We start from the raw sequence: 27,889 nt of genomic DNA, 5'->3' as shown, positions 1-27,889 counted from the left end.
CTATACGACTAAAAAAACACACACTCTAGTTGTGACTTCCTATATTAGAGTAAGCCTATTTTAATCCATGGAACTTATAGAAGAGCTGACTCGCTAAATCCCCACTGATTCAATGGGCCTACTAAAGTGCCACTTAGTACAATAAGCAACAGAATTTTAGCCAGTGTCTTGTTGATACATAGCAAGTTATTTTACTCACAAAATTAACGATCTTTTCAAATGGTCTATAATCTTTTAGGTGACAAAAGTGCTTCATTTATTACATAACCAGTTAATGCATCCTTAAAGCATGTGCTCTCTACATACAGAGAGGGGAGTACAGTAGCTCCCCTCCTTCACTGTCTAAAGACAAGCAGCCCCTGCATCTGTGGAAGTGCTCCCCATGAGCTCGAGCCCATTGTTTTTTTAATCTTTTAGTTCACATGGGGAGCCTAAACACATACTATTATTATCCAGTTTTACAAGAGGTAGACATGTTAGGCTGTGCAAGCAAATCAGGCAAAATCCAAAGAAACAAAACAAGGACAAAAATATGTAAAGACTTATATGTTAATTTGAGCTTTCGTGGATCACACCCACTTCCTTCAAACATTGGGGGGGGGGGAATGAAATACGGAAATCACAAGTGGATGTGACCAAGTCACGAAAGCTCACATTAAAATATATGTTTTGTCCTTTTTTTTGGTTTTGCTTTGTTTCTTCGGATTTTGCCTGACATGCTCTTCTATAACTGCAGTCTTTTTGTGCTGAGAGCTATTGCTCTCCCCTCATCTCATGTGGAGAATACACACTTTATGAATGCCTATAAGTAATAGGCCCAGGTTTTAAACAGATTTCAGTTAGGGCTTTTACAGGCATTTCAGCAATATGGCTAACAGACACCTCTCCACACTACTTGGGTTTTATTCTTGTTCTGTATGTATACTTGTGATTCCCAGTGTGGTGCAGCGGATTGAACAGGATTCTGGAGAACAGGGTTCGAATCTCCACTTAGAAACTGACTGGGAAAGTGGAACTGTACAAAAAACTCAAATATCTCACTTACTTTGAAAGCTCTATTAGGGTTGCTATAAGTCAATTCTGACTTGATGGCACATAACATACATGTATACTTAGGATGGCAATTTAATAGATTCTCACTTGCTGAAGACTACCACATCTAGGCTAACGCCGAGAACCCACACATCAGAACACATCAACAATTAAAGTGTAAGGAGTTCTTGTAACTACCATGTTCAGACTGTAGTTACTAACATTTATTATGTTTATCAACTGCCTCTGCCTTGACAAACCGGAAACAGTCAGAAAACTATGCAAAATATGTTTTAAAATATCCAGAACAAATCATAGTAGATATACACATATAAACAGGAGTGCACACCAATAACAAAACGGTTTCCAAATCTTGTTTCAAAGCTAACTGCAGTCCCCCTATTCTGTATCTATTCTGTAACTCTTGTGTTCTGTCTTCTCATTGGTGGAATGAAAAGCACCTGAAGAAGTGTTTTTGCAGCTTCATGAATTTTCTTCCTGTCTTCATCCTGTCGTCTTTTCAGCTCCATCTTCAGTCTTGCTTCTTGCTTTTTGAGATCATTGATTAAATCTGCTGCTGTGATTTTTTCATTAATTAACTTGGTGGACTCTGCTGATCTGACTGATTTTGTTTTGTTGGCCTTGCAAAATTTGTCTTTAAATATAAGTCTGTATGGACCATGTGTTTTATTGATTCTGTGGGCACTATCATGGCATTTAAGATTAGAGAGTTTCAGATCCAGAGACGTTTGTGCTTCTTTCAAAGACTTGCAGAAATCCCTTTCTCCAAGTTGTTCTAGCTCTTCTTTTCTGATCTGTGAAGAGGAAATAAAAATTAGGTGACAAAATTAGGTTGTTGAAGAGCAGGAATGAAATAGATCATCACTGTCTGGAAAAGCTAAACAGAACCCCTTTTCTTTGAAAAAATAACATTTGAGCTTTCTTTTGGTTGATCACTGACAGACATTATTAGAGATGGGGTTTTTTTTTGAGTTTATTTAATTCCATCTCCCAAAACTCCCCAAGAATTCCCCAGACAGACTTCTGAGAGGTGCAGCCAGAATCATAAGTCTACAGACCAGCATTCCTTTCCCCCACTGATGCCTTTTTTTGTCTGCATTTACTTTCAAAAACAAGGATGCTGCCCCAGTGCTTCTGTAGAGGTGAAGACTTGCTGCCTGTATAGGACACCTCTCAAAGAACGTAACTAGGTTGGTAAGCAATGCATGATATTAAGCTCATATGAGCCTGTGAAGAAAATGAGGAACTGGGAAGCATGGAACATAGAATACATCTGTTAAAAGCCTGAGGCCGTTTGGACTTTGAGTGCCTCAGAAGCTGGTCAAGAAAGTGGAGATCTGTATCTGCTATGTACAAAAGGACAATTCACACTTTCAATTAACCTGCTAAAGAAGACTTCAAAGGATACTTCCAAGCAATGCCAAAACAGATTTGACACTTCCATGCTTCTCTCTTATCAGATGGGACATAAAAAGCTAGTCCAATTCCTTCTCATGAATCATGCAAATTTAAGCTGTGGAAAAGAGGGGAAGACGACGTTTGTTTTGGGGGAACACGAAAGAGGCTTAAGATATTGATTACAACAGGTAGGGCTCATTGATTATATAAAAGGATTACGAAACTAGTGGCTCAGTCTTACTTAGAAGGAGAAGACTTTGTCTGTTTGCTGTTCTATGAAGCCATGCTAGGAATGGATACATGCCCAAATCAAGGTGCTGTTTTTAACATTCAGAGCCCTAAATGCCTTGACGTCTTGTTATGAACCTGTCTCAAAGTTAGATTTTTAAGGCAAGACCCTCTTGAAATTACTAAGAACTGCTGTGGTTTGTCTGGCAGGCATACAGAAGGTGTGCTCTAGCTTTGCTCTCAGGTTGTGGAATACGCTAATCAGACCTGCAAAACATTTCTGATTATTATTTCATACCCTTTTAGAAAGGGTACGAAGATGAATCTTTTAAAACTGTCTTATTTGGGGTGATTTAACCCCAACTGCTTAAAGATATGATTTTAATGGTTTCTATCATCTTGTCTGTTCTTATTTAATTTTCTTGTTGAATCTGTTTACTGTTGTTTGTGTCATGTGTAACAGCTGTAAGCTGCCCTGAGTAGTGGAAATGCAAGTTATCTAGCAGTAGAAAGTTGGGGTAAGAAGTAAATAACAATTATAAATAATAATACCAATGCTAACTCCTACTAGTTGTTAAAAGGGGAATCCACACATTTGTCTTCTGAGGAAAAGCAACAATTCCTAGAACAGAATACGATTTTTATAGCCTTTTAGCTTCTACTGCAAGTACCAGCTGAAAATTAAAATATGTAGCAAAGAGAGAGCCATTTATATCCTCATTTACAGGATATAATGTGAATATTTTCTTAGCTTTCCTGCACAGAAAGGTGAGATCAAGCTGAGACAAGACTCATAAATCATACACTAATAACAATTAAAGCTTTGTATTCAACCAAACTGGATTTCTAGTATGCTTCCAAATTTTTACCTTTTCACAGCAACTCACTTTCTTGTATGTTGCAAGCTCATGCAGCTCATTACAGAGAATTAAGAGCTCTTGGGTGCATCTATCAAGCTCTTCAATAGTTCTGCTAATGCCACAATAACACAAATTTCCACTTGGAAAATGAGTATTCTTAATATGTTTGTCATGTGGTTCTACATCATCTCTTTCAGGATCTAAAATGGTCTCCTGTGAAATAGGGGGAAGTAATTTCTAAGTTTAATTAACTTTTCATAACAATTTATCATAATTCGAAGAATAACCATCCTAGAAAATAATATGATGAAACAAGCACAGTAAGTTTGCATCCAGCATTAGAGACTGGCATGAACCACAGCAGTTTGGCCCAGTTTGGTGCTGCACTTGGCACAAGTATTCTGTGGGTGTGCCACACTCCCACCTCCTCTGCACACTCCCCCATTCCCTGGGAAATGCACTTCCATTCCTGACTCCTCAGTGCAATCATTCACTTACCCATTGCAGTGCGCACTTCATTCCTGCAATGGCTGCCCACTCAGACAAGAAGACAGGGCAAGGAATCCTGCACTGCTTCCTTTGAGTGGGCAGTTGTGCTGAGGAGGTGGGAGATGGAAGTGCACATCGCTCGGGGAATGGGCGAGCGTGCAGACGAGGTGGGACAGGAGAGTGCACTGTTCCTGCAGTTTGTGCCCATCTCTATTCAATCATCTATCATTTCTTGAGTGATACAATTTCTATTTTTAGAGAATACTGGAAAACAACTTCTTCCCAGCAACAGTACTTGCAAATAATTAACACAATTTTGAGAGAAAATAATTTGATTCCAAAATAGATGTGCCTTATACATACCAATCACAGCATGGAGTCCAACTAATATTGCCCAACAGTATCTTAGAATTAGATACAGCTGTCCCAAAGGCAGCATCCCTTTGCAATCTGGTGCACAGTTGGTAATGTTAGATAAACACTTCCCCAGATTCAAGATCAGCATAAGTCTGATAAGGTAGTCTTTTAAGAATGCCATGGGCCTGTTTATGGCACTAATGGAATAATTTTTGGGTTGTTTTGAAAAGGCTGTCTTGGGCAGTTGATATGCCCAAGTGATTGCCTGAAGTACCCATCTGGCAAATCTCTGAGAGGAAACAGCCTGTTCATTTTTAGGTCTAGAACAATGGTTCCCAACCTTGGTTAACCCAGATGTTCTTGGACTGCAACTCCCAGAAACCCCAGCCAGAACAACTAGTGGTGAAGGGTTCTAGGAGTTGCAGTATAAGAACACCTGGGCTATACAAAGTTGGGAGCTACTAGTCTAGAGTATGCCACAAAAGATTGAATTGAGGCATTTTCTGAATATATAATGTCAGCTCTCTTCTTCTCCAACCCAGGGATCTGAACTCATTCAAAGTAATAAGGTAATCCTTGACTTTTTTGTTTATCACTCTCAATTAATCTCAGTCCTATATCCTTTCTTGTACTTCACATTCGCACAGAGAAGCATACACTTTTAGGAAGACCTGACATAGGAATTGAGCACTCCTGCCTTTTCTTCAACATCTGCTATCATTTCCCCATCCCCACTGAGTAGCTGAGCCACTGTTTCTTTTCTGTCTTTTGCTACACATATACCTGAAGAAGGCTTTTTTGCTGCTTTTAACATCTCTTGCAGACCTCAGCTCACGTTCAGCTTTTGCCTTCCTAACGCCATCCCTGCAATGGTTTTCTGTACTCTTCCTTTGTCGCCTGGCCTTCCTTCTTCTTCCTATATGTGTCCTTTTTCTGTTTTTAGATCCTCTTTGAGCTTTTTGTGCAGCCACATTAGTCTTTTTGGCCATCTTCTACTTTTTTTTCCTTGCTGGAATTATTTGTAGTTACGCCTTTAGAACTTCCTTTTTTAGAAATTCCCAGCTATCTTGGACTCCTTTTTCTGTTAGGATCTCCTGCCATGGGACCTTACCTATCATTGTTCTGAGTTTATTAAAAAGCTGTGGTAGAATTATAAGTAGCAATCTGTAAAACTGAACTGCTGACCAGAGGAAGGAATGTCTTACTTTAACATACTTTATTATTATGACCATAGATCAACCATAGGTCATAGGAACACAAGATTAAAATATTAGAAGATAGTGTTAAGCAACAAAGGCAAATGTAAGGCACAACTATATTGGGAAGCCAAATCAGAGCAATTCAGCTTTGATGTGATTTGATTCAAATCCTGTATTATGTTTGAAATCAGAGTTAGTTTTCCAATAGGGGCTGCAGATTGATTCAGGAGTTCACTGTTCATATTGGATGTGATGCAATTCACATTTCAGCTCACAACCTCCCTCCTTCCCTTTCTTCCTTCCTCTGGTCCTTCCTCTGCCAATTCTTTTATGGGGTATGAATACAGGAAATAATGATGATAACCAAGTGATATGGTGATAGGGTGATCCAGCTCTAAACTCATATAAGTAAGAAATAAAAACAATTAGAGATGAATCAGAGAGGAATGAATGTGGAGGCATGTTCCCTTGGCCCAAACATCATGCCCCAACTGCCTATTGTCACTGAAACACTACATAATACGTATCTGTATCTCCTCGTCTTTACAAGAACGTATCATATCTAACCAAACACAAAAAAGCCAATCTGAATCATTCTGGCTTGAAAAAATGGAAGTAACCAAGTGGCAGGAAAAAAAGGTTGACCGATTCAAATCAGCCTTTGTGTCATGTGGTCAGTAAAAAACAAAACAAAACAAAAACAACCCTTCTGAATTCATCTGTTTATAAGCAGAGCAACTTTTTCAGTGTTTGACCATGTAGTTGCAATCTAAGGCTACTTTCTTTCAATTGGAACATCTAATCCAAAAAAGAGTGAGATTTCAATTAGGAAACACAGATAAAGAGCTTCTGTGTTATAACAAAAACATTCGATCTGAGGGCTACATATTTTCTGTACCACTCATGCAGGCAGACAACTGAATAACCAAAGCAAGGTTGTTTATAAAAAACAAGCAAACTGTAAGGTATGCTTTGAAAGTGTGATACAAGCTGTAAGTGATGGCTGCATTGCAGCCTTTACATCTTCGTCAGCAGAGGCAACAGATCATCCAGTGGGAAGTCTCAATAGCCCCATATCTTGTAGTGTTCCCTTAGGTCCATTGCACATTACCTAGTTTTTCTTGTGCAGAAAATAAAATTATTCCCAACAATTATTTTCTCCATCCCTTTCCAGAGAAGTATTAATTGAGCCATACCATCCACTGCCAATAAACATGTTCCATCGTCTTCCATTTCAGAAAGGATTCCAGCCGAGAGCTCTCAGATTCTATACACTGTAAAAGCTGGGGGTGGGGTGGGAGAGTTTCATTTTTAATATTTACAGAAATGTATCTAGTGCTTGCAGGTGACTAGCAATTAAAACCAACAATAAAACACAATGAATTATTGCAATGTGACTGAAAGTGATATGTCCTCACCCAGCATGGACAGACAGGATTCTGCATTAGAGTAGTCTGAATTCTGTGCAGTAGCCCCAAGGTATGAAGCATGACTTTTTAAGCAAGTAATTTCATATGAATACAGTGGTGCCTCGCATTACAACGTTAATTCATTCCAGCGAAATCGCTGTAGAACGAAAAAGTTGTAAAGCGAAATGAAAAAGCCCATAGAAATGCATTAAAACCCGTTTAATACGTTCCGATGGGCTGGAAACTCTCCGTCCAGTGAAGATCCTCCATAGGGCAGCCATTTTCGCTGCCTGTGCAGTGAGGAATCCGTCCCAGAAAACAGTGGGGGGACATTTTGTTTACCCGGAAGCCATTTTGAAACTGCCAATCAGCTGTCCGAAAATCATCATTTTGCGAAGAATCGGTTCCCGAAGCAGGGAACCAATCATCGCAAAGCAAAATTCCCCCATAGGAAACATCGTAAACCGATCACAAAAGCGATCGCAAAAAGTTCATCGTAATGCGGTTTCGTCGTTAAACGGAGCGATCATAAAGCGAGGCACCACTGTACTAATAACATGTCCAATAACACTGTGCATTTCTGTAGAGCTTATGAATACTTATACCTGATCACAGTAATTCCAGGGACATCACTCAAGGGAAAAATATCAGTTACATAAAAACAAAACAAAACCAAAACCCTGTATTTTGGCAAAGACTGCAAATCACAACCAGAAGGCTATATAGATAAACAATAAAGAGGATGCAGGTTTCCAGTGTATGTGATATTGGGGAGAAACATGGGGCTTGGCCTCTTCCTGAAGAAACTTCTAAAGCAAGTCAAAAACATCCTCTTTCCAGCACACACTTGTCAACTGATAAATGACAGCTCTGTTCTTGTCTACTTTTATTGGTTGCCTGACAGTTCCTATTCTTAATATTTTAATTCTAACACGCTTAATTGTGACACCCAGTGTGGTGAGGTGGATAGAGTGATGGACTAGGACTCAAGAGGCCTGGGTTCAAAACCCACTCAGCCACAGAAACTCATTGGGGATGTGGAACTCATAGAGCCACGCCTTTAATAGCTTACTTACCTTGAAAACTCTATTAGTCTTGCTATACCAGTTGCTCTGTGGCTGCAGCACTTGCTGCCTGATTGAAACATTGAGTTCCATATGTCATTTGGGGTAGTCCTTGCTTCAACTTGAAAGGAATGGGTGGTTTTGCAGCAGAAAACCACACTGCACCTCACTAAGCTAGGTATCTGCTTTCTATGCATTTCGCTCATAAAGCATCTTGTCTCTTTAGCAACGCCATTTATATTTGGAGAATATTTTGAGAAAGAACGGATTGTTGTTTTTAAGCTGCTATCCTGGTGGAACTCATAGAACCACGCCTTTAATAGCTTACTTACCTTGAAAACTCTATTAGGGTCGCTATACGTTGGTTCTGGCTTGACGGCATGTAACAACAAAGCTCTGTCAACTGTTGGGAAAGACCACTGTCTTGTAACTTGACTTTGCTATCCAATGCATAGTGGAGAAAGTGATGGAGTAGGACTCAGGAGACTTGGGTTCCTGCTCAGCCACAGAAATTTACTGGGGCGATGGCATTAGTAAAACTATTCCTTAAATATCTTATATACCTTGAAAGCCTATTAGGGTTACTCAAGTAAGTTCCAACTTAACAGCACATAACACACACAACATAGACCTGACTGACAAAAGTCACTAGAACATTTACATTAGCATTAAGTTACCTTCAGCAGAAACATCATTGTTTTTTAGGCTACATTATATTTGGAATTTATGTATTTGTGGTCTAACATTGTCATCTGGTATGATAAATTATGCCAATGTTATGATTAAAACTCATCAATTTACTCACACTACACTACAATTTTACCGATGACATTACATGTTATCAGTACCACATGCCTTCTATTTCCTTGATTTTTCTGCACACCTTAAAGAAGCCATGTATCTTGTCTGAATTTCCTACTTTCGTATGTTGTTTGGACCGCTATTTTTTTTTTTTTTTGGCTTTTCTACTTTTGTTTCAGATGATCTTTCGTAAACAGTTTGCATGTAATGTTGCCTTTAATTTCTAATTATATCTCTGTTCAATTTGCTATGATATTTCTCTGTTATCCACGCTTCTTTTCTTTACATTTCAACTTCTGAGGTAGTCAATAATATCTACTAACAGCTGTTTCATTTTAGAGCAAGTAGAATTTATATCTGAGCAATTTAAGGGCAGTCTTACTGATGTCCTCATGAATCCCCTCCTTAACAATAATATATACATCAAGATCAGTTAAGGCCTGTTCTTTCATTATGAAAACATCTGGACTACATACATAATGAGAGGAGTTTACAAACCACATTCTTTCCATGTTTGCTTCAAGGCCAAGGTGTCTGGTGTATCTAAATGTCTGTTTCCACTGAAATAATTAAGTTTGCTAGCATGAAAAGAAGCAAAGGTTATCATTTCTCCCTTTTCTAGTTAGTTATGTGTCATCAAGTTGGAATTGACTTATAGCAACTCTAATAGGGCTTTCAAGGTAAGAGAGCTATTTAAGGAGTGGTTCTACCAGTTCCCTTCAGTCTGTTTCCGTGGCTGAGCAGGGATTCAAACCCTGGCCTCCTGAATCCTAATTCATCAGTCTATTCACTACATCCTGGGTATCATCTCTAGCTGTTCACAATGAACCAGCGCATGAACTGTGTTCAGACTCTTTCAGAAAACTGGTGCAAAATGGAAAGGCATTCTATATGAAAAGCTGAGAGATAGTATACTATTCAAAAAGTATCATACTAACTGAACTAACATTGCTTATTGCCACCTAAATATCACATTAACTCACACTTCTTACATATACAATGCTTTCAGATTGAATGATGAGCTGTAATAGCAAGCTACTACAACCATCTATAAGCAATAAGCATATCAAAGTAGAGATACCTGGAAACATCATATGCTGCAATATTTCCTAATTTTCTGTCCACAGATGTTTTAGACTTGAATTCCCAAAATACCCAAATTAGGGATTTTGGGGGTTGAACATATGAGGAACCACTGATGCACTGTATCTGTCAAAGAATAATGTAGATGACTACACAGTCTAGGGATTTGTGGACATTCTGATGAATTAGTTTCATTCTTCTAACAACTAAGACTACTATGTGTTTGGTCAAAGAAGTACATGAAGCAGTAACTCTTTCCTGAAATCTTCCTTTAAAAACAACCTGCTCTTTTAACTGAGAGCAACTATTAATCCTCTTTTGGTTGTGTAAAATGCTCACCATGGGCTTATTTAGGTGATATATGACCACTAAGGGTGTAGTTCAAGATAAAAATGATGCAAACCTCACTTGAACATTATTAAATATTACTAGAAGACTCCCAGGGATTCCCAAATAGACACCAAATGGAAGTGCATGCTGTCTAGTTTTTTTAAAAAAATAATATATAAAGAAATATATTAATATTAAAAGTTACATGAACAAAAATAATCTTCCTAAAGCAGGAACTGAAAATCTTGGTAGCTGGTAGATTAGAGAATTCTAAAGCACTCGCATCTACTTCCAAATAGCTTGGATATAAAATACCATGGTTGGACTGGTGCATGAAGCTAATTAACACTACAAAAAGAGGAGCTTCTGCAATCAGAGGAATGCATGTGCATTCTGTCTGGACACAGGGCAACTTTCATCTGATCATCAATCCCCTACATTGCTGACCACTGTGTAGCAAGTCAGCAAATCTTTCCACTGAACAGAAATTCCTGAGAACTGTCATCTAACTCAGCAGAAAGTCAACTGGGCTTTGCGTTTATCTTGGCTGACAACACTGCATGCTGAGGGCTGCACTCTGGCCAACTGTGAACAGCCTTGATCCACATATTTTTGTATTTAAGTGATGTGACAGTACAGCAAATGTGACTAGTGTGTCAGAATCGGTAAGAAAAAGTCCACTGACAGGCAGTGGAGATGAAGAACAATGCATGGAAAAGCACTGCGAGAAACACCTTCCCAGTAAGCACTCTGAAACGAAGTCAACAAAAGTTTTCCCTCTAGGAGGCAATTAGTACTATTATACTATGGTAGAGAAGAACGAGGGCTTCCATATTTTAGGAAATGGTTTTCAGCTAAATGCTATTTCCCCATTTCCAAAACTGCTCTTTTTGACAGGTGTAAAAGTTCTGAGTTTTGGAAATGATTATTAAAAATATGCAATATTCAGTACATAAAATGTGAGTAATGTACCAATTAGTCCACTAGATGGTGGTACAAGATAATAAATAATTCACTTAGAACAACCAGGTGGTCATATAATCCCCAAGATTACACAAGTATAGGAGTGGGTGATACCTTTTAGTGGACCACTAAAAATTGAACAAATCACAAATTCTACTTCCTCAGGCTTAGCACAACTCACCCATGGACAATGCAAAAAAAAAAAAAAAATGCAAAGGTCCAGAAATTGGTGGTATATGTCTGTAAAATGTGATGCACGTCCTCTTGAGGCTGCTGTCTTGCTTTGTAATTTGGTTGGAATTTTTACACCTCTGCTCTTATGGCCAAAAGATTGCCAGTTGCTCTGTGGCTGCAGCACTTGCTGCCTGATTGAAACATTGAGTTCCATATGTCATTTGGGGTAGTCCTTGCTTGAACTTGAAAGGATTGGGTGGTTTTGCAGCAGAAAACCACACCGCACCTCACTAAGCAAGGTATTTGCTTTCTATGCATTTCGCTCATAAAGCATCGTCTCTTTAGCAACGCCATTTATATTTGGAGAATATTCTGAGAAAGAATGGATTGTTGTTTTTAAGCTGCTATCCTGGTGAAACCAGTAATCCTTTTAAGGTTACAACTGCTCTGGTAAGCAGGTGATGTTCTGAGAATGCACTAATGTTTCAGGAAAAAAAATACTAGGAAAAAAATGGACACCTGATACACTAGCAAGACAGCAAGAATTTTATACTTCCTGATGCAATACTTTAAACTGCTTTCTCCTTTGGAAACTAAGCTCAAGATAAATATGGTGAACTGACCTCAATTTTATAGAGCTCTAAGACCCAGTCCAAGTATCAAACTGTTTAGCTTGACACAATAAAACAGCTAATTATCTGAAACTAATGCCCAGAATAGGGGTATTCTGATCAATTTAGACTTCTAAACCCAACTTTTTATTATATTATAGGCTCTTTATGATTAAAATGACTCCTGGCTTATTTGCTTTACTTACCAAAAATGCTGCAAGCTATTCTGCAATAATAATTTTAATGGCTGGCAAATTTTACGCATAAAACTCTGCTAAAGAGAGACTTTGAGAGTTAATTGTGTTAAAATTAAACCTGGGGTTGAAATTCAGATGCAACTAGATCGGCAAATTAGATCAGGCTAGATTAGGCTAAACGGGGTCACTTTGAGGTATGGTATGTCATTCGGGGCAGTTCTTGCTTCCACTTGGAAGGATTGCACCTCGACCTACCCTATTTAGCCTGTTTCTCCTTTTAAAGGGAAAAAAGGAAGGAAAATAATAATAAAAAGGAGATTTATACTGTATTTTAGAAGTCACACCTAAGTTCAGATGCTGCTTGCTCATTTTATAATAAGTCACAGACAGTCACCTCATGGGAACTGTTCAATGTAATTATTTTTTGGCTTCGCCAAAACCAGGCTAAAATCTTTGGGCTGGCTAATTTCAGACACTTCCATAAATCTTGATGGAAAAGAAAAAAGAAAGAAAAAAGTGCAGAGGACTAGAGATGGGAACAAACCGCAGTTCAGTGGTTCAGCCTATTTGGGGCGGCGTCTGTACAAGTGCTCCATGGGTGCCCCTGCACCCCCCTCTACCCCCTCCTCTGGGTGTTCTCCCCATTTTCGGCTGAAGCGTTTCCTCAGTGTCTCCTGGCCTCCCCTGTTTCCTCAGTGTGATTGCCCACTCACTGATCATAGTGTGCTTCCCTCCCCTGCCTCCTTTGGCAGCTGCCCACTTAAATGACATGGCATAAGGTTACAAAAGGACATTAGACTTAAAATGGGTAATTAAGAATTTAAATCTACCTGCACAAAACCAATGATCCCTTGACTGGCAGGTTAATGTGAAGACAGCCCCAGGAAATAGTCACTTGAATTTTTAAAGTTAATTTGATTTTCTGTGGGTTGGATCCAGACTGGCAGACTCATCAATATCAAGGGCCAAAATTTTCCTATGTAATTTAAGCCAGTGCAGAGAAAAATGTGTCAGTTTACTGATAATTAAAGAGTCCCTGCCTTGATTCTGGATCACACAAAACTCATAAGGAATGAGGCAAAGCTGAAGCGCTGGGGTATTGAAGGAGGACTCCTGAATTAGTGGCAATCTGCTGCTGACAGTGACATCACATCCCCTGTGCTGGCATAAGGTATACAAGAAGATTATGATGGGTGGGAAACAGCCACAATTAAGTCTCACTGATTTCAACAGATCTATACCAAGTATGATTATCCACCCTGCTGCTTTGTGCACAGCATGCAGAAAACCAGACAATACCTTGACACCAAGACACTGACTGAGACAATCAGCAAAAGAGATGATCTAACAAAAGATGTCAAGATAAAAACAAAGACAAAACCAGCAATTATTGAAGTCTGGAAATACGGAAGCAAAATGGATCTAGCAAGTTGAAGACTAGGATTCCACAGAAAGAAGTAACAATTCCATTCATATGAAAGGGAGAATGCAATTGTCTCTGCTTAACAATGGTGAACTTTTACAGCCTGAAATCTGAGTGTGCAGCAGTGCGTACCTACAGCAGAAAATCAGATCATAGTTAAACTTATCATGTATGGGAGCATATATATTGCCTTATACTAGCAAATGTGTACAACAGAGATAGGCCCTTCACAGAGGATGACTCCTTTTAAGTGACTCAGAAGGTTGATTCACTTTAGTTTGTGAAGACAGGTTCGGGGAAGCTTTGGCCCTCTAGATTTGTTCTTTGGTTTCTATCATGTCCAACAGTACCAGTTTCAGAGGGTCATGTTGCAAAACATCTGGAAAGCCAAAGGTACTCCATTGCTTTTGTTAGTTCAAGCTTAGCGAGGGCCTCAAGATGGTGGCAGAGTATAGTATCACCAACCTGGAGAGGTATCTTCGTATCTGGCACACAGAAGGATCATTTGGATCACTTTTGGAATCAAGTTAGTAAGCCTCCCATTTCAGTTACCCTCTTGGAAATTATGAGGAAAGATAGCAGTTAAAGTCAGACATACTTTTTTATACAGTTTCTCCACTAAAATGGTATTTAAAATAATATCATGTCGTAGAAAGAGGATTACCTGTTTATAACTATTTGGTTGTCTTGTAACATCTGCTTCTGTGACTGAGAAATGGCCAATAACAGAGTCACTGTGAGAGCCAATTGTGTATGTATGTACCTGGGGCAGAAATATATAAGTGAGAAATAAAGGTGCATCACCTACCACATTATCAACATGTTTACACAGCTAGTGGTTATTTGAGGCTAGATTTCTAGCAAGCTTAGCAATTTTAACATTTTTCTGCATTCTTTGTTTTCTTATCCATTAGCTGCTGGAAAGAAAATACATGAATGAAAATCAATGTTTGGGAGCTCAGATTATGATTTTAGCAAAGTTATGTATTTCAGTCTGAAACTCTGTTTTGTGCTATTTGAGCACCTTGCAAAATCCCAAAAATTAACCTTTCACTTTAGGGATGATATGGAGCAACAATTACCTGTTCACTCAGCAAACCAAAATGTCTGCTTCTGAACTTTGTTTGCCAATTCTGGTACACTTGCCAACTGGTTTCAGCTACCTAAGTTGAGATACTAGTCAACTAAACAATCAATCACTAACAACCAACTGTGCAATATTTGACCACAGTGAAATATTCCACCAAGGCAAAAAGGAACATGGACTTAATTAGACCTTTACATTATCTGAAAGTAAGCACAGGAGTGAAAACAGCTTGTTGCACAGTTCTGAAACAGCTTGGGTATAACATGTGCCATTTAGAAAAAGATACCATATAGTCCTATGATATAACTATAACCAGTCATATAACTGCGCTTCCCTCCAATATACCTGGTTAATTATCCATTAGTTAATTTCACTTAGATAGTACTCCTACATTCATATGGTATCTCTGAGCTTCTAGAATAATACGGGGGAGAAATCAAGTTATTGAATAGAACTATATAACTATTATCTATAAGTTTAGAGTTTAAGTTAAGAGTTTTGATAATTAACATTTATGTTCCTTTTTGCTATACTGTACTTGCCGGTGTACAAGATGACTTTTTTGGCCCGAAAACATGCCTCCAAGTGGGGGGGGTCGTCTTGTACACCGGGTGCACTTCATTTGGGCCAGGAAGGAGCTGCCGCCTCCGCCCCTGTTAAGTGACGCGGGGCCGCGCTGGCTGGGGAGGAAGGCAGTCGGGCGGGCAGGCAGTCTGTCCGGATGGAGGGAGGGAAGCAGAGCCGGCCATGCCTGAGCGGCCAGAGCCCGCCGCTGGGCTGCCCGCCGCCACGCGCCGCTGCCCAGCAGCTTCCCCTCTTCCTCGCCCTCTTGCCGCTGAGCAAGCTGCTCGCTCGCCCAGCCACTTCCCCTCTTCCTCGCCGTCTCGCTGCTGAGCAAGCTGCTTGCTCACCCAGCCACTTCCCCTCTTCCTCCTCCTCCTCTTCCTGCCACCGCCCGCCCTCCTCGTCGTTGCCCTCCTTGTCGCTGGCCATGAACTTCCAGGGTGGGCCCGGGCAGAGCCCCAGACAGCTGCCGCCGGCGCCGCAGCAGAGCCGTCCACTCTATATTTTGAGTGGAAATGTTGGGGGGGGTCATCTTATACGGCCAGTCACCTTGTACGCCGGCAAATACGGTAATTATATTCAGTCAGCACCATTAATATCTTTAATGAGAATTTGTATAGCAATGCATTACAGCAGTGGTCCCCAACCTTTTCTGAACCGTGGACTGGTTGGAGGGGTGGAGTCCATGCGTTGGGGGTCACCCCCGCGCTTGCGGATGGGTGTAATGCACTCGCTCACACATGCGCAGATGGGCGGGGCACCCGTGCATTTGTGTGGGGAGTGCATGCAGGGGGGGCAGGAGATCTGTCTCCGCGGCCCAGTCCTGCCAAGGCCACAGACGACCACTGGGCTATGGACTGGGGGTTGGAGACCCCTGCATTACAATTATTTTTTCATGTAAACTCGCATTTGGATTAAACTACACTGCTGATGAAGGAATAGAAGAATGCCTCTAGTGCTTTTTTTTCCTCCTGTGTCGAAATGACTAGATAGGCGGGGTATAAATACAATCAATCAATCAATCAATCAATCAATAAATAAACAAACAACCTGAACAAGGCAAAGGTAAAAAAATACATGTGAGCTCCTAAGTGAGGGAGACATTAAAAAAAACCCTGTTACTTTAATACACATTGTCTGGAATAATATTTAAAATAGGCCAATGACTGTGATCTTAGCAGTTAGTTTGAAAGTCTATGGCATAGATAGTATTTATTTATTTATTGATTTGTACCCCACCCATTTAGTCAACTGACTACTCTGGGCGGCTAAAAATATATAAAATAGACATTTAAAATATAGATCAAGCAATACAACAATAGACAAGGGCTCAAAATGAGAAAACAAAATAAATCAAGAGGTGGCTGAAGGGAAGGCTTACCTAAATACAGTTGTGCCCTGCTGGATGATTACCCCGCTCTACGATGAATCCGCTTAACATTGAAGTTTTTGCGATCGCTTTTGCGATCACTTCACGATGTTTAGATGGGTTTTTTTCACTTAGCGATGATCAGTTCCCTGCTTCAGGAACCAATGGAGGATCTTCGCTGGACGAGCAGGTATTCAGCCCACTGGAATGCATTGAACAGTTTTCAATGCGTTTCAATGGGTTTTAAAATTTTCGTTTGACAATGATTTCGCTCTACAGCGATTTCACTGGAACGAATTAACGTCGTCAAGCGAGGCACCACTATAGCCAGGTTTTCAGTTGGCCCTTGAAAATGCCCAGCGAAGGGGCCATACGGATCTCAGAAGGGAGGCTATTCCAAAGGCGAGGAGGAGCCACTGCCGAGAAGGGCCGGTTTCTTGTTTTTTCCTTCCGGGCCTCCCTCGGCGTTAGGCTCCTCAGCCTCACCTCCTGGCTAGATTGAGTGATACGAGTAGATTTGGGTGGCAGGAGGCATTCCATCAGATATCGAGGCACTAAACCGTTTAGGGCTTTATATGTAAGCATTAGAACTTTGAAATCAACGCGGAACCGAACAGGCAGTCAATGTAAGGCAGCCAGGGTGGGGGAGATATGATGTTTCCTCACCCCACTAAGAAGTCTGGCCGCCGCATTCTGCACCATTTGGAGTTTCCACATTGATCTCAAAGGTAGCCCCACGCAGAGAGCATTGCAGTGATATAACCTCGAGATTACGAGCACATGGACCAGACTGGTGAGCGACACCCCCCGTCTAGATAGGGACACAGCTGGGCAATCCTCCACAGATGGAAATAGGCAAGTAATAATAAAGCCTATCCAGTATTGGTCAATAATGGTAAGAGACTGTAGCTTTAGCAAATTAATATTCACAACTATAAAGTTAACAGTGATGGAAAACAATACAAACTTGGGCAAGATAAAGATATTTTATATGCACACAAGTTTGTATTAGAATCAGATTACTCTAATTAATCTGTCACTCGCGCGAGCCAGGAGATAAGGCTGAGGAGCCTAACGCCGAGAGAGGCCCGAAAGGAAAAGACCAGAAACCGGACCTTCTCGGCGGTGGCTCCTCGCCTTTGGAACAACTTGCCCCCTGAGATTCGCGCGGCTCCCTCGCTGGGCATTTTTAAGAAACAACTAAAAACATTGATGTATAGGCGGGCCTTCCCAACAGAAAACCCTTGACGATCTTTTTCTTATTCTGTTCTTTCTTTATTTATTTTTTTAATTTACGTTTCTGCTGTAAAGTCTTAAAATTACATTGTTGTTTTTACTGTAAGCCGCCTAGAGTGGTCTAATATGATCAGATAGGCGGGATAGAAATAAAATAAATAAATAAATAAATAAATAATTAGATGAGACTTTGGAGCAAATGTTTTGATTAAATATTTTTAGGTGAACCAAAAAATTACATTAACTCAAAAAACCCTGAAAAAAAGTTCCAAATAACTGATAAATGAGATTGAATCTAACTGGTAGCTGCAGCTAGAGAAGACCTGTAGAATCAATGGGATTTACATAATTGCTGAGTCACCATTCAATAACAGATTCTATGCATCTGCTCCAGCTGTGAATAGCAACTGGATTTAAATTACAGAGGAAATCAGTCACATACTATTTTAGGATAACTATATCAGAAATTCATGCTGTTACCTCAAAACCATGGGAGCCACAGAACTGTGCAATTCATAACTAAGGGTTAATTGTTGTAAGTCGCCCAGAGAACTTTGGGTTGTGTGGGAGGCATATAAGTTAAATAAATAAATAAATAAATAAATAAATAAATAAATAAATAAATAAATAAATAAATAAATAAATAAATAAATAAATGTTACACAAAACAATTAGACAAAAATAAACCAAAAATAAAAAATAAAGAAGGCAAAAATGTGGTGCATTAAAGCGGCTACATTTTATTATGAATTTTTGTGGATAAGTCCACTTCCTCTGACAACGGAAGCTCACATTAAAATATAAAAGTTAGTCTTTAAGGTGCCACAATGTTTTTCTCGTCTTTTCTTTTGTTTTTGCCTGATATTGTAGTACAGATTAACACAGCTACTTCTTCAAAGAAAACAATTAGTTATCCATTAGCTGAATCTGTTTGCTACAGCCCTACATATACAGTGGTGCCTCTACTTATGAACATCCCTACATATGAACATTTTGACTTACAAACAGCTCCGGTCTCACAATATTGCTTCTACATGCGAACGGAGCTTCCACTTACGAACAGAAAAATGCAGGGGAAAAGGGTGGGAAATTCAAATTTCTAACTGTAGGCGGTGACAAGGTTGCTTCTTTGTAGCTCTTTCGCCCCAGCAGTTAGAGTATGCAATCCGAGGAGGCTGCTTACTAAAGGTAAGGTGCTGCTTTATACTTTTTAAAAACAGTTTTGGGTATTTTTGCAGTGTGGTTTTTGGCTGGGGGGTTATGTTTCTGTGCTGTGATGGGTCTTGGGGGGTTGTTTGTTTTTTAGGTTCCCCCCATTTCTGATGGGGGGTTGGTTGATTTTTTGAGTGTTTTTTCCCATTTTTGATGGGTCTTGGAGGGTTGTTTGCTTTTTTGGTTTTTTCCCCCCATTTTCGATGTGTCTTGCATGCTCCCCTTACTTTTTTGGTTCTTTCTCTTTGCATTTCTGATCTGCTCCATTTGTTTTCTGTGCTATTGCAATTGTTCCTGCATGCTTCCCTTGTAAATCATAAAAGTTTTTGCAAGGGTATGTGCCGACTTGGTTTAAAGTGTGTTGGTGTAAAATGTGTGGGTTTAGCATGTGTTTTCGACTCCAAACGCTCTCCCTCCCCCATTGTCTTCTCTCTCTCTTTCTACTTCCTTTCCTGCCCTTTTTTAAACCTAAATCATCTTAGGTTTTTAAAAAATTCTCCCCCTAGTGGTAGGGGGCGGATTAACCGGTTTTGCATTAGTTCCTATGGGAACTAATGCTTCGACTTACGAACCGTGCCTTGACATAAGAACAAAAAACAGCCAGAACAAATTATTTGGGTTTCAATGCATTCCTATGGGAAATGCTGATTTGACTTATGAATGTTTTGAGTTACAAACACCATTCCGGAACGTATTAAGTTCGCAAGTCAAGGCACCACTGTACAGACTAAAATCGAGATCAGGGTCTCCAAACTAAGGCCTGTGGGCCACATCTAGCCTGCCTTGCTGGTTTACCCAGCCCGTTCCCTTCGGTCCATGCATGTGTGTGGTGTGCATGTGTGCGTGCACAGCTGCACATGCAAACGTTCCTGTCCCTTCGGCCCTCAAAAATGATGAAAATATCCGGTGTGGTCCTCATGGTCAAAAGTTTGGAGACCCCTGATCTAGATGAATGAAGTCTTTGCCTTGCAGAAGGAAAGGTGTTTGGTTTTTTCAAAAGCATTTCAGCCAGGAGGGCTGAAAAATTTCAGTTATTCAAGGTCATAAAAAGCTATTCAAGTTTTTGGACTACCTACTCACTGCTTTTGAAACCTGAGGAAGATGGAATCAGAAGTGTAACAACACACGTACACTAAGACTCTCCAAAGGAACCTAAAGAAGCTACTGGGGCTGGAGCCAGAAATAGTAATCAGAGAAAGTCAATAGAACAAATAAACCATTTTCCTGCAACTACTTAGTCAAAACTTTGGACTAGGCTGGGAACCAGTTAAAATATGCAGAATTTGTATCAGAATCACAACACTGACTCCAAGTTATAGATACTAGTCAAAAGAAAATGTGCAGAAGAGGAATGGGCAAAGTTCACCTGAGCACTCACCTCACTCCTCAAAATTAAGAACATTTAAAAATAGTTTGAAAAGACCCCCTGTGCCCTTTAAGGGGCATGTGACCTTGACACAATGGGAGACATGAGGATGCTAGGGGCTTAAGATACAGCACTTAACAGCCACAGCGTTAAGCCCCGAGCAACCTGTCTCAAGTTCAAAACCTCATTTTGAACTTCAGACCTTGGGGCACCAGGGGCTTGGTTTTTTTTAAAGCCTTCTTTTAAAAAATTCAGAAGAATATTTTACGGTGAGTGGGGCATGAGAGCAAGTGTGGCACCTCCAAGGTCCAGAGATATACTTGTGCAGTCCTTGGAACTCTTAAAAGTTGTCCACATCTGGTCAAGAAATATACATTATGCCAAATTAAGGCCTAACCATTACCTTATGCAGGAGTTTGCATTGCTCTTGCTGTTCAGTATGACAGCTTCGCCATTGGAACTGCAGTCGGCCATTTAACCACTGCAAGTATCGGATATCTCTGCGGCTTTTCAAATCACTTTCTAGAGCTATGTCTTTCCGCTTCTGCAGGCTATTCAGAAGACCATCACACTGTTAGGAGACAATAACAAAAATGCCTTTTTCACCAATAAACATATTTCCAGAACAGGTAACATAATATAAATTCAAACTTTTACAATTACACTTTGGGGGACATAAAATGTTTTCTAAAGGAATTCCATAAACCATTAATGTTCCCTTTAAATTCTGCAGAATGAGCTAGCTGGGACAGTGTCTCCTAATCATCATAATCATTATCAAAGTGCAGAGCTGGAAGGAACCCTATGGATCACTAAGCCCAGCCCCTGTGGTTCTGAGGAAGAGACCTAAACCACTGAGCTACCTAGCAGCTCTTCAGGTCAGACCTTCTACATGAAAAAAGAAATAGCAAGGTGCTTACTTGCTAGAAGTATAAAACTAATGCTCAATACTACAAAGTATTTACTATGATTTTCTGCTCTTTCTGAACTATCACCTGCTGGCAAAATACATGGTGTAAAAGTCAACAAACTTCAATTCTCTTTGGTGATAAATTAATTACTCTCTTCTTCCTTAAAAAAAAAATTCTGTTGGGTATAGAAGCTGGTGAGCTCTGTACTGCTAGATCTTTATATGCAGGTTTTTGGAAAAGTATCTTGCATCTTGTTTGGTAAAAAATGACTTTTTTTCCTTCTGAAATTCATGTATACATGTTTTAAAAAGCAAAGCAAATCCCAAAATTGGGGGGGGGGGACCTTTTAGTTTAAAGTAGGAAGTTATAACTAAAGTTATATTCCCCAAAAGTAAGCCAGTTTAGACCAAAGATCAAACCCCCAAAACACAGCCACGCTTATCCACACTTAGCTTCCACCCCAAGTAAAAACTACAGCACAAACTCACTAACGGGCACATTACTAGCAGTCCAGAAGATATATTTTTCCATTGCAAAAATCAAAGAGTGGAGATCTTACTGAGGTATTTAGTTGGGGTGGAAGAAATAAGAAAGGTGCATCAATGTACCCATATTTGCTGGGGAGGGATGAGCTTAATTCCCTTATTTCTGGGATTACAGGTTTAATAAACTGAACATTTAATTTTCTTCAGGGAATTATACTTATTTGCTGTTTCTTAGCAAGCTTCCTCCCTTTTAGCCAGCTTCAAACTAAGTATCCCCATTTACTCCACAGAGAACAAACAAATCAGACTTCACTTACGCATCTCTCCTCTTTTTCCCCCACATTATCATCCACACCAAATCAAAGAAGAGAAGATAAAGGCAGAAGCACTGAAGAACACATTCAAGTCAGTCCTGTTGGCAAATAGAATGTTTGAGAAGTGTTTCAAGAAAAGCCAAAACACCTCACCGTGCACACGATTGTTTCATCCCAAAGTTTCAGTCTATTTAGTGTCAGCAACTGTTCCATTAGACTAATTCTGCACAGAAACCAGGAAAATGCCAACAGCAGCTCTCCACTCCCCAATGAACCATCATGGGGAAGTTGATAAAACTCAAGTCTTCTGTAGCCATAGTTCAAGGCCACAGATTTGACAAATGTGACTTGGGCTCCTAAGTAGAAGATGAAACAAAAATGGTCACATTTCAATATTCAAAGACTTATGTTTGTGGAGAAAAAACATTAGTTATTATTTTCATAATCAACATTCCACACAAGGTTCAGTTTGAGAAAAAGGAAAACCTAGAGCTCAGAATCACTATGTGTACTTAAAAATATCTACACCAAAGTTTCGGGGAGATTATAAAAACTGTCAGTACTGGAAACCAAAATACACTGGTTAATTAAGAGGTAAAGATCAATCATCAAAAATAATTTTTCAATGAACTTAAAATAGTAACAGTATGATTTTACTAGCTATACTCAGTTCTAATAGAAAAATGGAACCACATGTTAAGAAAGAAGTCTCACGTTTATCCTTCCAACTTAGGTTTTCCATATTTTTGGGTGAAGACTTTCCAAAGAACAACAGAAATAGTTTACTGTACCTGAGCACGGCCTGATACACTTGCTACATAGTATGAATGCAATTTTTTCTTTGCCTTATGAGTAAAGCATGCTGCAAAAACAGGTCAGCAGGCACACACTGAGCACTTTTCTCAGCATGAATCTGCTTTCTGAGGGGGCCCAATTAAACTACGATTGCTATACACTGCTGTGCTTTACGTGTCATTATCCAAAGTATTGCTTATAATTAAAATGTAGCCAATCTGCAATATCATTGAGCTCCTCAAATGCGTACTTTTTGAATGATATTCATGGTAATCTGACCCACTAAAAGGTCACAGCTGTTCCCAAAAATAATATCCCAAGGAAAACAGAAAGGAAGCACACAATCTCGATTGGCCCTACACAACTCCAAATAAGCTTGCATAATAAGATTCCAGAACCTACAGCAAGCAGGCAAGACACTAATGAAACTGTACACATTAGTGCAATGAAAATAATCCCAAATGTTCAAGTTAACTGAAGAAAGGTTAAGAAAAATGGAGAGCAAGACCAAGATGGAAACCTGGAATACTAAACCAACAGTCCTACAACCTGAAGAATAAGCTCAGCTGTGTTTTGCAGGAAGCGTACTCTATATTCCTAGCAGGTGGCCACTGATCAGGCTTATTTTCACAGCCTTACGCAGCAGGGGGAACTCCCCATCATACCTCCCAGCTTGCCAGATCCCATATCTAGTCAGAGTAAACTGAGAAGAAATCCCCATTATATCAAACCAACGATCAGAGATAACAGTTGGGATTATCATTGCTTCACTCCCCACCCCTCACTTTCACAACGAGAAATGGTTCAAAGGTACAGTGGTGCCTCGACTTATGAACGTCCCTACTCACGACCATTTCAAGTTACGACCAGCTCTGGCCGCAAAATTTTGCTTCGACTTGCAGCCAGAGCTTCCAGTTACGATCAGAAAAGGGCGGGGAATTCAAATTGCTAACTGTTGGTGGCAAAGAGGCTGCTTCTTTGTAGCTCTTTCGCCCCAACATTTAGAGCAGGCTTGTCCAACCTGCGGCCCGAGGGCCGCATGCGGCCCAGGTCAGCTCGCAATGCGGCCCAGTGCAATTTTTTATTTTTAAAGAAATTCCAAAGTTTCAAGTTACACTGCCAGCGCTTGTGGCCGGAATGTGGCTGGGGCATGTCACAACAGTAGAGGGGGAGAAAGGGAAGGAAGGAAGGAGTGGGAGGGTAGGGGACAGGGGGGCTGCGTGACTACATTGTGTCGTCCCCGTCAATAGGTGGACCGCCTCCCAGCCCCATAAAGCCACCGGAGTCGAAGCTGGCAGCCTCTGCTGTCTGAGATCGCAGCTGCTGGTAAGTGCGCTTGGAGCGGGGCTGTGGAGGACGGCTAGGGCCGCCCCCCCATGCGGCCCAAACCAAATGTATGTGAGGCCCAAACCAAATTTTCATCTTCTAATGTGGCCCAGGGAAGGTGAAAGGTTGGATACCCCTGATTTAGAGTGAGTGCAATCGGAGGAGGCTTCGGACTGCCTGGTAAGATGCTGCTTTTTGCTTTTTAAAAACTGTTCTGGGTGGGTTTAGACTGGAGGGGGGTTATGTTTCTGTGCTGTGTTGTTTTGTTTTTTGGTAATTTTTTTGCAGCTCCAGCACCTTCAGGGCTTGCTCCATTTATTTTTGAGTTGCTTTTAATTTAATGACCCAGCGCCTTCGGGGCTTGCTCTCTTTATTTTTGGGTTTTTTTCTTTAAGCCCTAGCACCTTTCGGGCTTGCTGTTTGTTTGTTTGTTTGTTTTGCAGCCTCAGCATGTTCCTATGCGGCTTGCAGCATTTTATTAATATTTTATTTTGGGGGGTATTTTTTTCCTTCTGGAATGGATTAATTGCGTTCCAATGCATTTCAATGGGAAATGGTGCTTTGACTTACAACCATTTCGAGTTACATCCATCTTCTGGAATGGATTATGGTCGTAAGTCAAGGCACCACTGTACGTAAGAAAAACCCTGAGTCACAGGACCTATAGTAACCATGCACTTTCAAGAAGTTGCTCTAACTTCAAGATGTACAGCTCAATGGGTGCTTTGTCCATGCCGCAGATGATACAACATGGGCAAAGCCAGGTCATGACTAAGCTACAATGCTAAGGGAGCCTCCCAATGCTGCAGAGTTCAGTTGGGCCTTCACCTATGCCCTCCCTATCAGGGAAAGGTGCAGTGCAGGCAAAGTTGCTCCAATGGAATTAATCTAGAACACTGATATCAGGGTGTCCATGTACAACCCAGTAAAGTTCTCCGCCCCAGTATACAAGTAAATATGTAAAAGAATGGGTTTTTTCTTATCAATCTGCCCATGTAACAAGACCATCTTCACCGACCCTCCTCAGCATGTCACTCACTGAGGACAAGACTTTCTTTGCTGTAGCACTGTGCCTCGGGAATAGCCTCCCCTGGGGTGTTAATGCCTACCTGATGACAAGCAATGGCATTTTAACTTTCCTAGACCCTTTAAGGGACGTGGTGGTGCTGTGGGCTAAACCGCAGAAGCCTGTGCTGCAGGGTCAGAAGACCAAGCAGTCGTAAGATCGAATCCACGCGACGGAGTGAGCGCCCGTTGCTTGTCCCAGCTCCCGCCAACCTAGCGGTTCGAAAGCATGCAAATGCGAGTAGATAAATAGGTACCATCTCGGTGGGAAGGTAAACAGCGTTCCGTGTCTAAATCACACTGGCCATGTGACCACGGAAAGATTGTCTTCGGACAAACGCTGGCTCTATGGCTTGAAGAGCGGGATGAGTGCCGCCCCCTAGAGTCGGACACGACTGGACAAAAATTGTCAAGGGGAACCTTTACCTTTACCTTTAGAACCTTTAAGAGCAAACAAATCTTTTTTCTATGAAACACTAATTAAATATAAAACAAATAGATAACTACATGCATTGTGCACAAGGATACATCTAGCATATCTCTCTCATCCCTAAACAATGTATGCTCTCAAATAATCAGTAGTTTGCTACCTATATCAGGAGACTCCATCCATCCTTCACCATGGATTTGCTTCAGAAGAATGTATAGTAATTTCCAAAACGTAACACTCTGTTTAAAACAGATGAAATTCAGAACATGTTATACTTTTTACTGTTTTGATTCCCATCCCACCCCATCCTAGTACAGGTAGTCTGTATTAACTATAATGGTAACCTCTGCTCTGTGCCGTTACAGTTCGACTGATGCTGCTGCTCCTACACTGAGGGGGCACCTCCCTAGTCACAGCTCAGCCACAAGACCCTTGACAGCTCTAGACTGCAATGCACACTGCAAATGGTGAACAAGGACCCCCCCCCCCCCTTTTCCAGGAAAGGCACAAGGTGGCTTCCTATTCGCTCAGAGCACCCACACACACAGTGCCAACTGTCCTGACAAGCTTTTGACCCTCCACTTTCGAAATACAACTCCCACAGTCTTTTATCATTGGCAATACAGGCTGGGAACTCTTTTGAGTTGTAGTCCAAAAAAAAAAAATCTAGGGTGCCAAAGATTCGCCAGCTCAGCTGCCTTACTTCAAGAGGAGCGGCCAAGCCCTCCCGTCCTTCTCCCTCAGTCTGCAGCCACTGCCATGCCTGGTGGTCCCTTTTACTCCTCTCTACCGTTTGCCTCCTTTCGCTCCCCGGAGAGGGCATCGTTGCAAAGGGCAGGGGACCAGGCGGGCTTAGCACGGATCACGGGAGGGCGAGAAAGAGGCCGACCCCAGCAGCGGGAAAGACCCCGCACCCCGCCATAAGCTTCCCCCTGAACGTGCCCCGCAGGATTGGGAAGGGGAGATGCTGTGGGGGGGGGAGGCTGGAAAAAGCGCCGAATTCGCACCGCGGGCTCTCCCGCGCTGGGAACTTTCTTGAACAAACCCTGCTTGGTGCCCTCGAGGCCCTTGCCCTGCCCGGACTCAACCTCAGGGCAGGGTGCACGTGTCTAAACGGTTTTAATGCTCCCGAAAAGGGGTGGGAAACGCTACGATCAGGATGAGAGCGCTCCTGAGCATGTCCAAAGGGCATTTCCGCAGGAAGAAGGTTCTCTCTTTTCCCCCCCTTCTTCCTCCACCCACCGCCTGGGGCCGGCCGAACTTGGCGAGGCGGAAAATCTCCGGAGGAACACGGGGGCCAGGAAGGCTCAGGCTCAGCGCCCCAATAGCGGCGGGGAGAGAGGACGCCCCCGGTCGCCGGTCGCCCGTTCCCAACATGGCGGCTGCTCTTCTCCCGCCTTCCCGTTCGAACGCCGAGGGAAGGCGACGCGTCGCGCAGCAACCACGCCCCGCCTCCGTGGTCCTCCCAAGGGCGTTTTGGACCGCTTCCACCGTAGAGCTATGAAAAGTGGAGAGGCGCAGCCCTTCGTCGTATCTGCCCTCCACTTCCTGCTTTGGGAATTCCGTCTCCTTTGGCGGAAACGGGAGTTGCCAATACAAGTCAGCCGGAAAAACAGAAATGTTAGGAAAGCCTCCGCAGGCATTATCCGGCTCCTTTCCCCATAACCAATTCCTACTCTTTTTTTCACTCGGGGTTCATCTCATGTGAGATTGTTTAGTTTTGGGGGTGGGGGATTGAAAACGCCCTACCCATTTCAATTCTAATATGGCCTGTTGTTCATAGTTTAGGATGGCGCTGAGCTGGTGTGTACAAACCTTACAGTAGGTTCCTTTGAATGCAGTACTTGATGCTAGGAGTCAAGCTAAGGCTCAACAAAATGTTTTCTGTAACGTGTCTCGCCCAGTATATTTCTGCAGTGGTGTACCACGTTCCTGTCCCTATGATGCTAGCCGGAGTTGGGCGGATGATAAGACAAACTGCATTGAGGTTTACTGTGAATGTTGATGCTTCTGGGGTATTCCGAGCTGTTCCAGATACACGGGGGGGGGGGGGGGAAATTCCCCTTCAAATCAGTGTGTGCAGGTTATGG

At 41.5% G+C, this 27,889-nt stretch overlaps 1 protein-coding gene across 4 annotated transcripts; it reads right to left on the bottom strand.

The window, feature by feature from the left end:
- Window positions 1-232: 232 nt before the first annotated feature.
- TEDC1 (tubulin epsilon and delta complex 1) lies at window positions 233-27,306 on the bottom strand. 4 transcript variants are annotated; one of them, XM_020812336.3, is made up of 8 exons: window positions 27,042-27,303; window positions 25,960-26,038; window positions 22,337-22,539; window positions 20,877-21,044; window positions 14,304-14,402; window positions 6,781-6,867; window positions 3,567-3,752; window positions 233-1,847 (listed from the first exon to the last, which is right to left on the bottom strand). In XM_020812336.3, the coding sequence occupies exons 1-8, from the start codon at window positions 27,174-27,176 to the stop codon at window positions 1,443-1,445; spliced, it is 1,362 nt and encodes a 453-aa protein (XP_020667995.3). In that variant the 5' UTR covers window positions 27,177-27,303; the 3' UTR covers window positions 233-1,442. The 4 variants fall into 4 exon arrangements, with proteins under 4 accessions (XP_020667995.3, XP_020667994.3, XP_078248572.1 ...); XM_020812335.3 differs by having other exon boundaries at window positions 3,549-3,752; window positions 27,042-27,301; XM_078392446.1 differs by lacking the exon at window positions 14,304-14,402 and having other exon boundaries at window positions 27,042-27,306.
- Between the last annotated feature and the right edge of the window lie 583 nt (window positions 27,307-27,889).

Source organism: Pogona vitticeps, chromosome 4 (assembly GCF_051106095.1).
Source record: "Pogona vitticeps strain Pit_001003342236 chromosome 4, PviZW2.1, whole genome shotgun sequence".
Taxonomy (NCBI): domain Eukaryota; kingdom Metazoa; phylum Chordata; class Lepidosauria; order Squamata; family Agamidae; genus Pogona; species Pogona vitticeps.
The sequence above is the reverse complement of the archived record's forward strand: the minus strand, read 5'-3'. Positions and strand labels throughout refer to the sequence as shown.

Excerpts from the sequence above, each read along its gene's own strand:
- TEDC1 (XM_020812335.3), bottom strand. The coding sequence starts at position 27,176 with ATGTTGGGAACGGGCGACCGGCGACCGGGGGCGTCCTCTCTCCCCGCC. Across the intron at positions 22,540-25,959 it reads GATGGAGTCTCCTGATATAG|GAGCCCAAGTCACATTTGTC; the intron begins GTAGCAAACTAC and ends TCTTCTACTTAG. Across the intron at positions 21,045-22,336 it reads ATGAAACAATCGTGTGCACG|TGTGATGGTCTTCTGAATAG; the intron begins GTGAGGTGTTTT and ends GTCTCCTAACAG.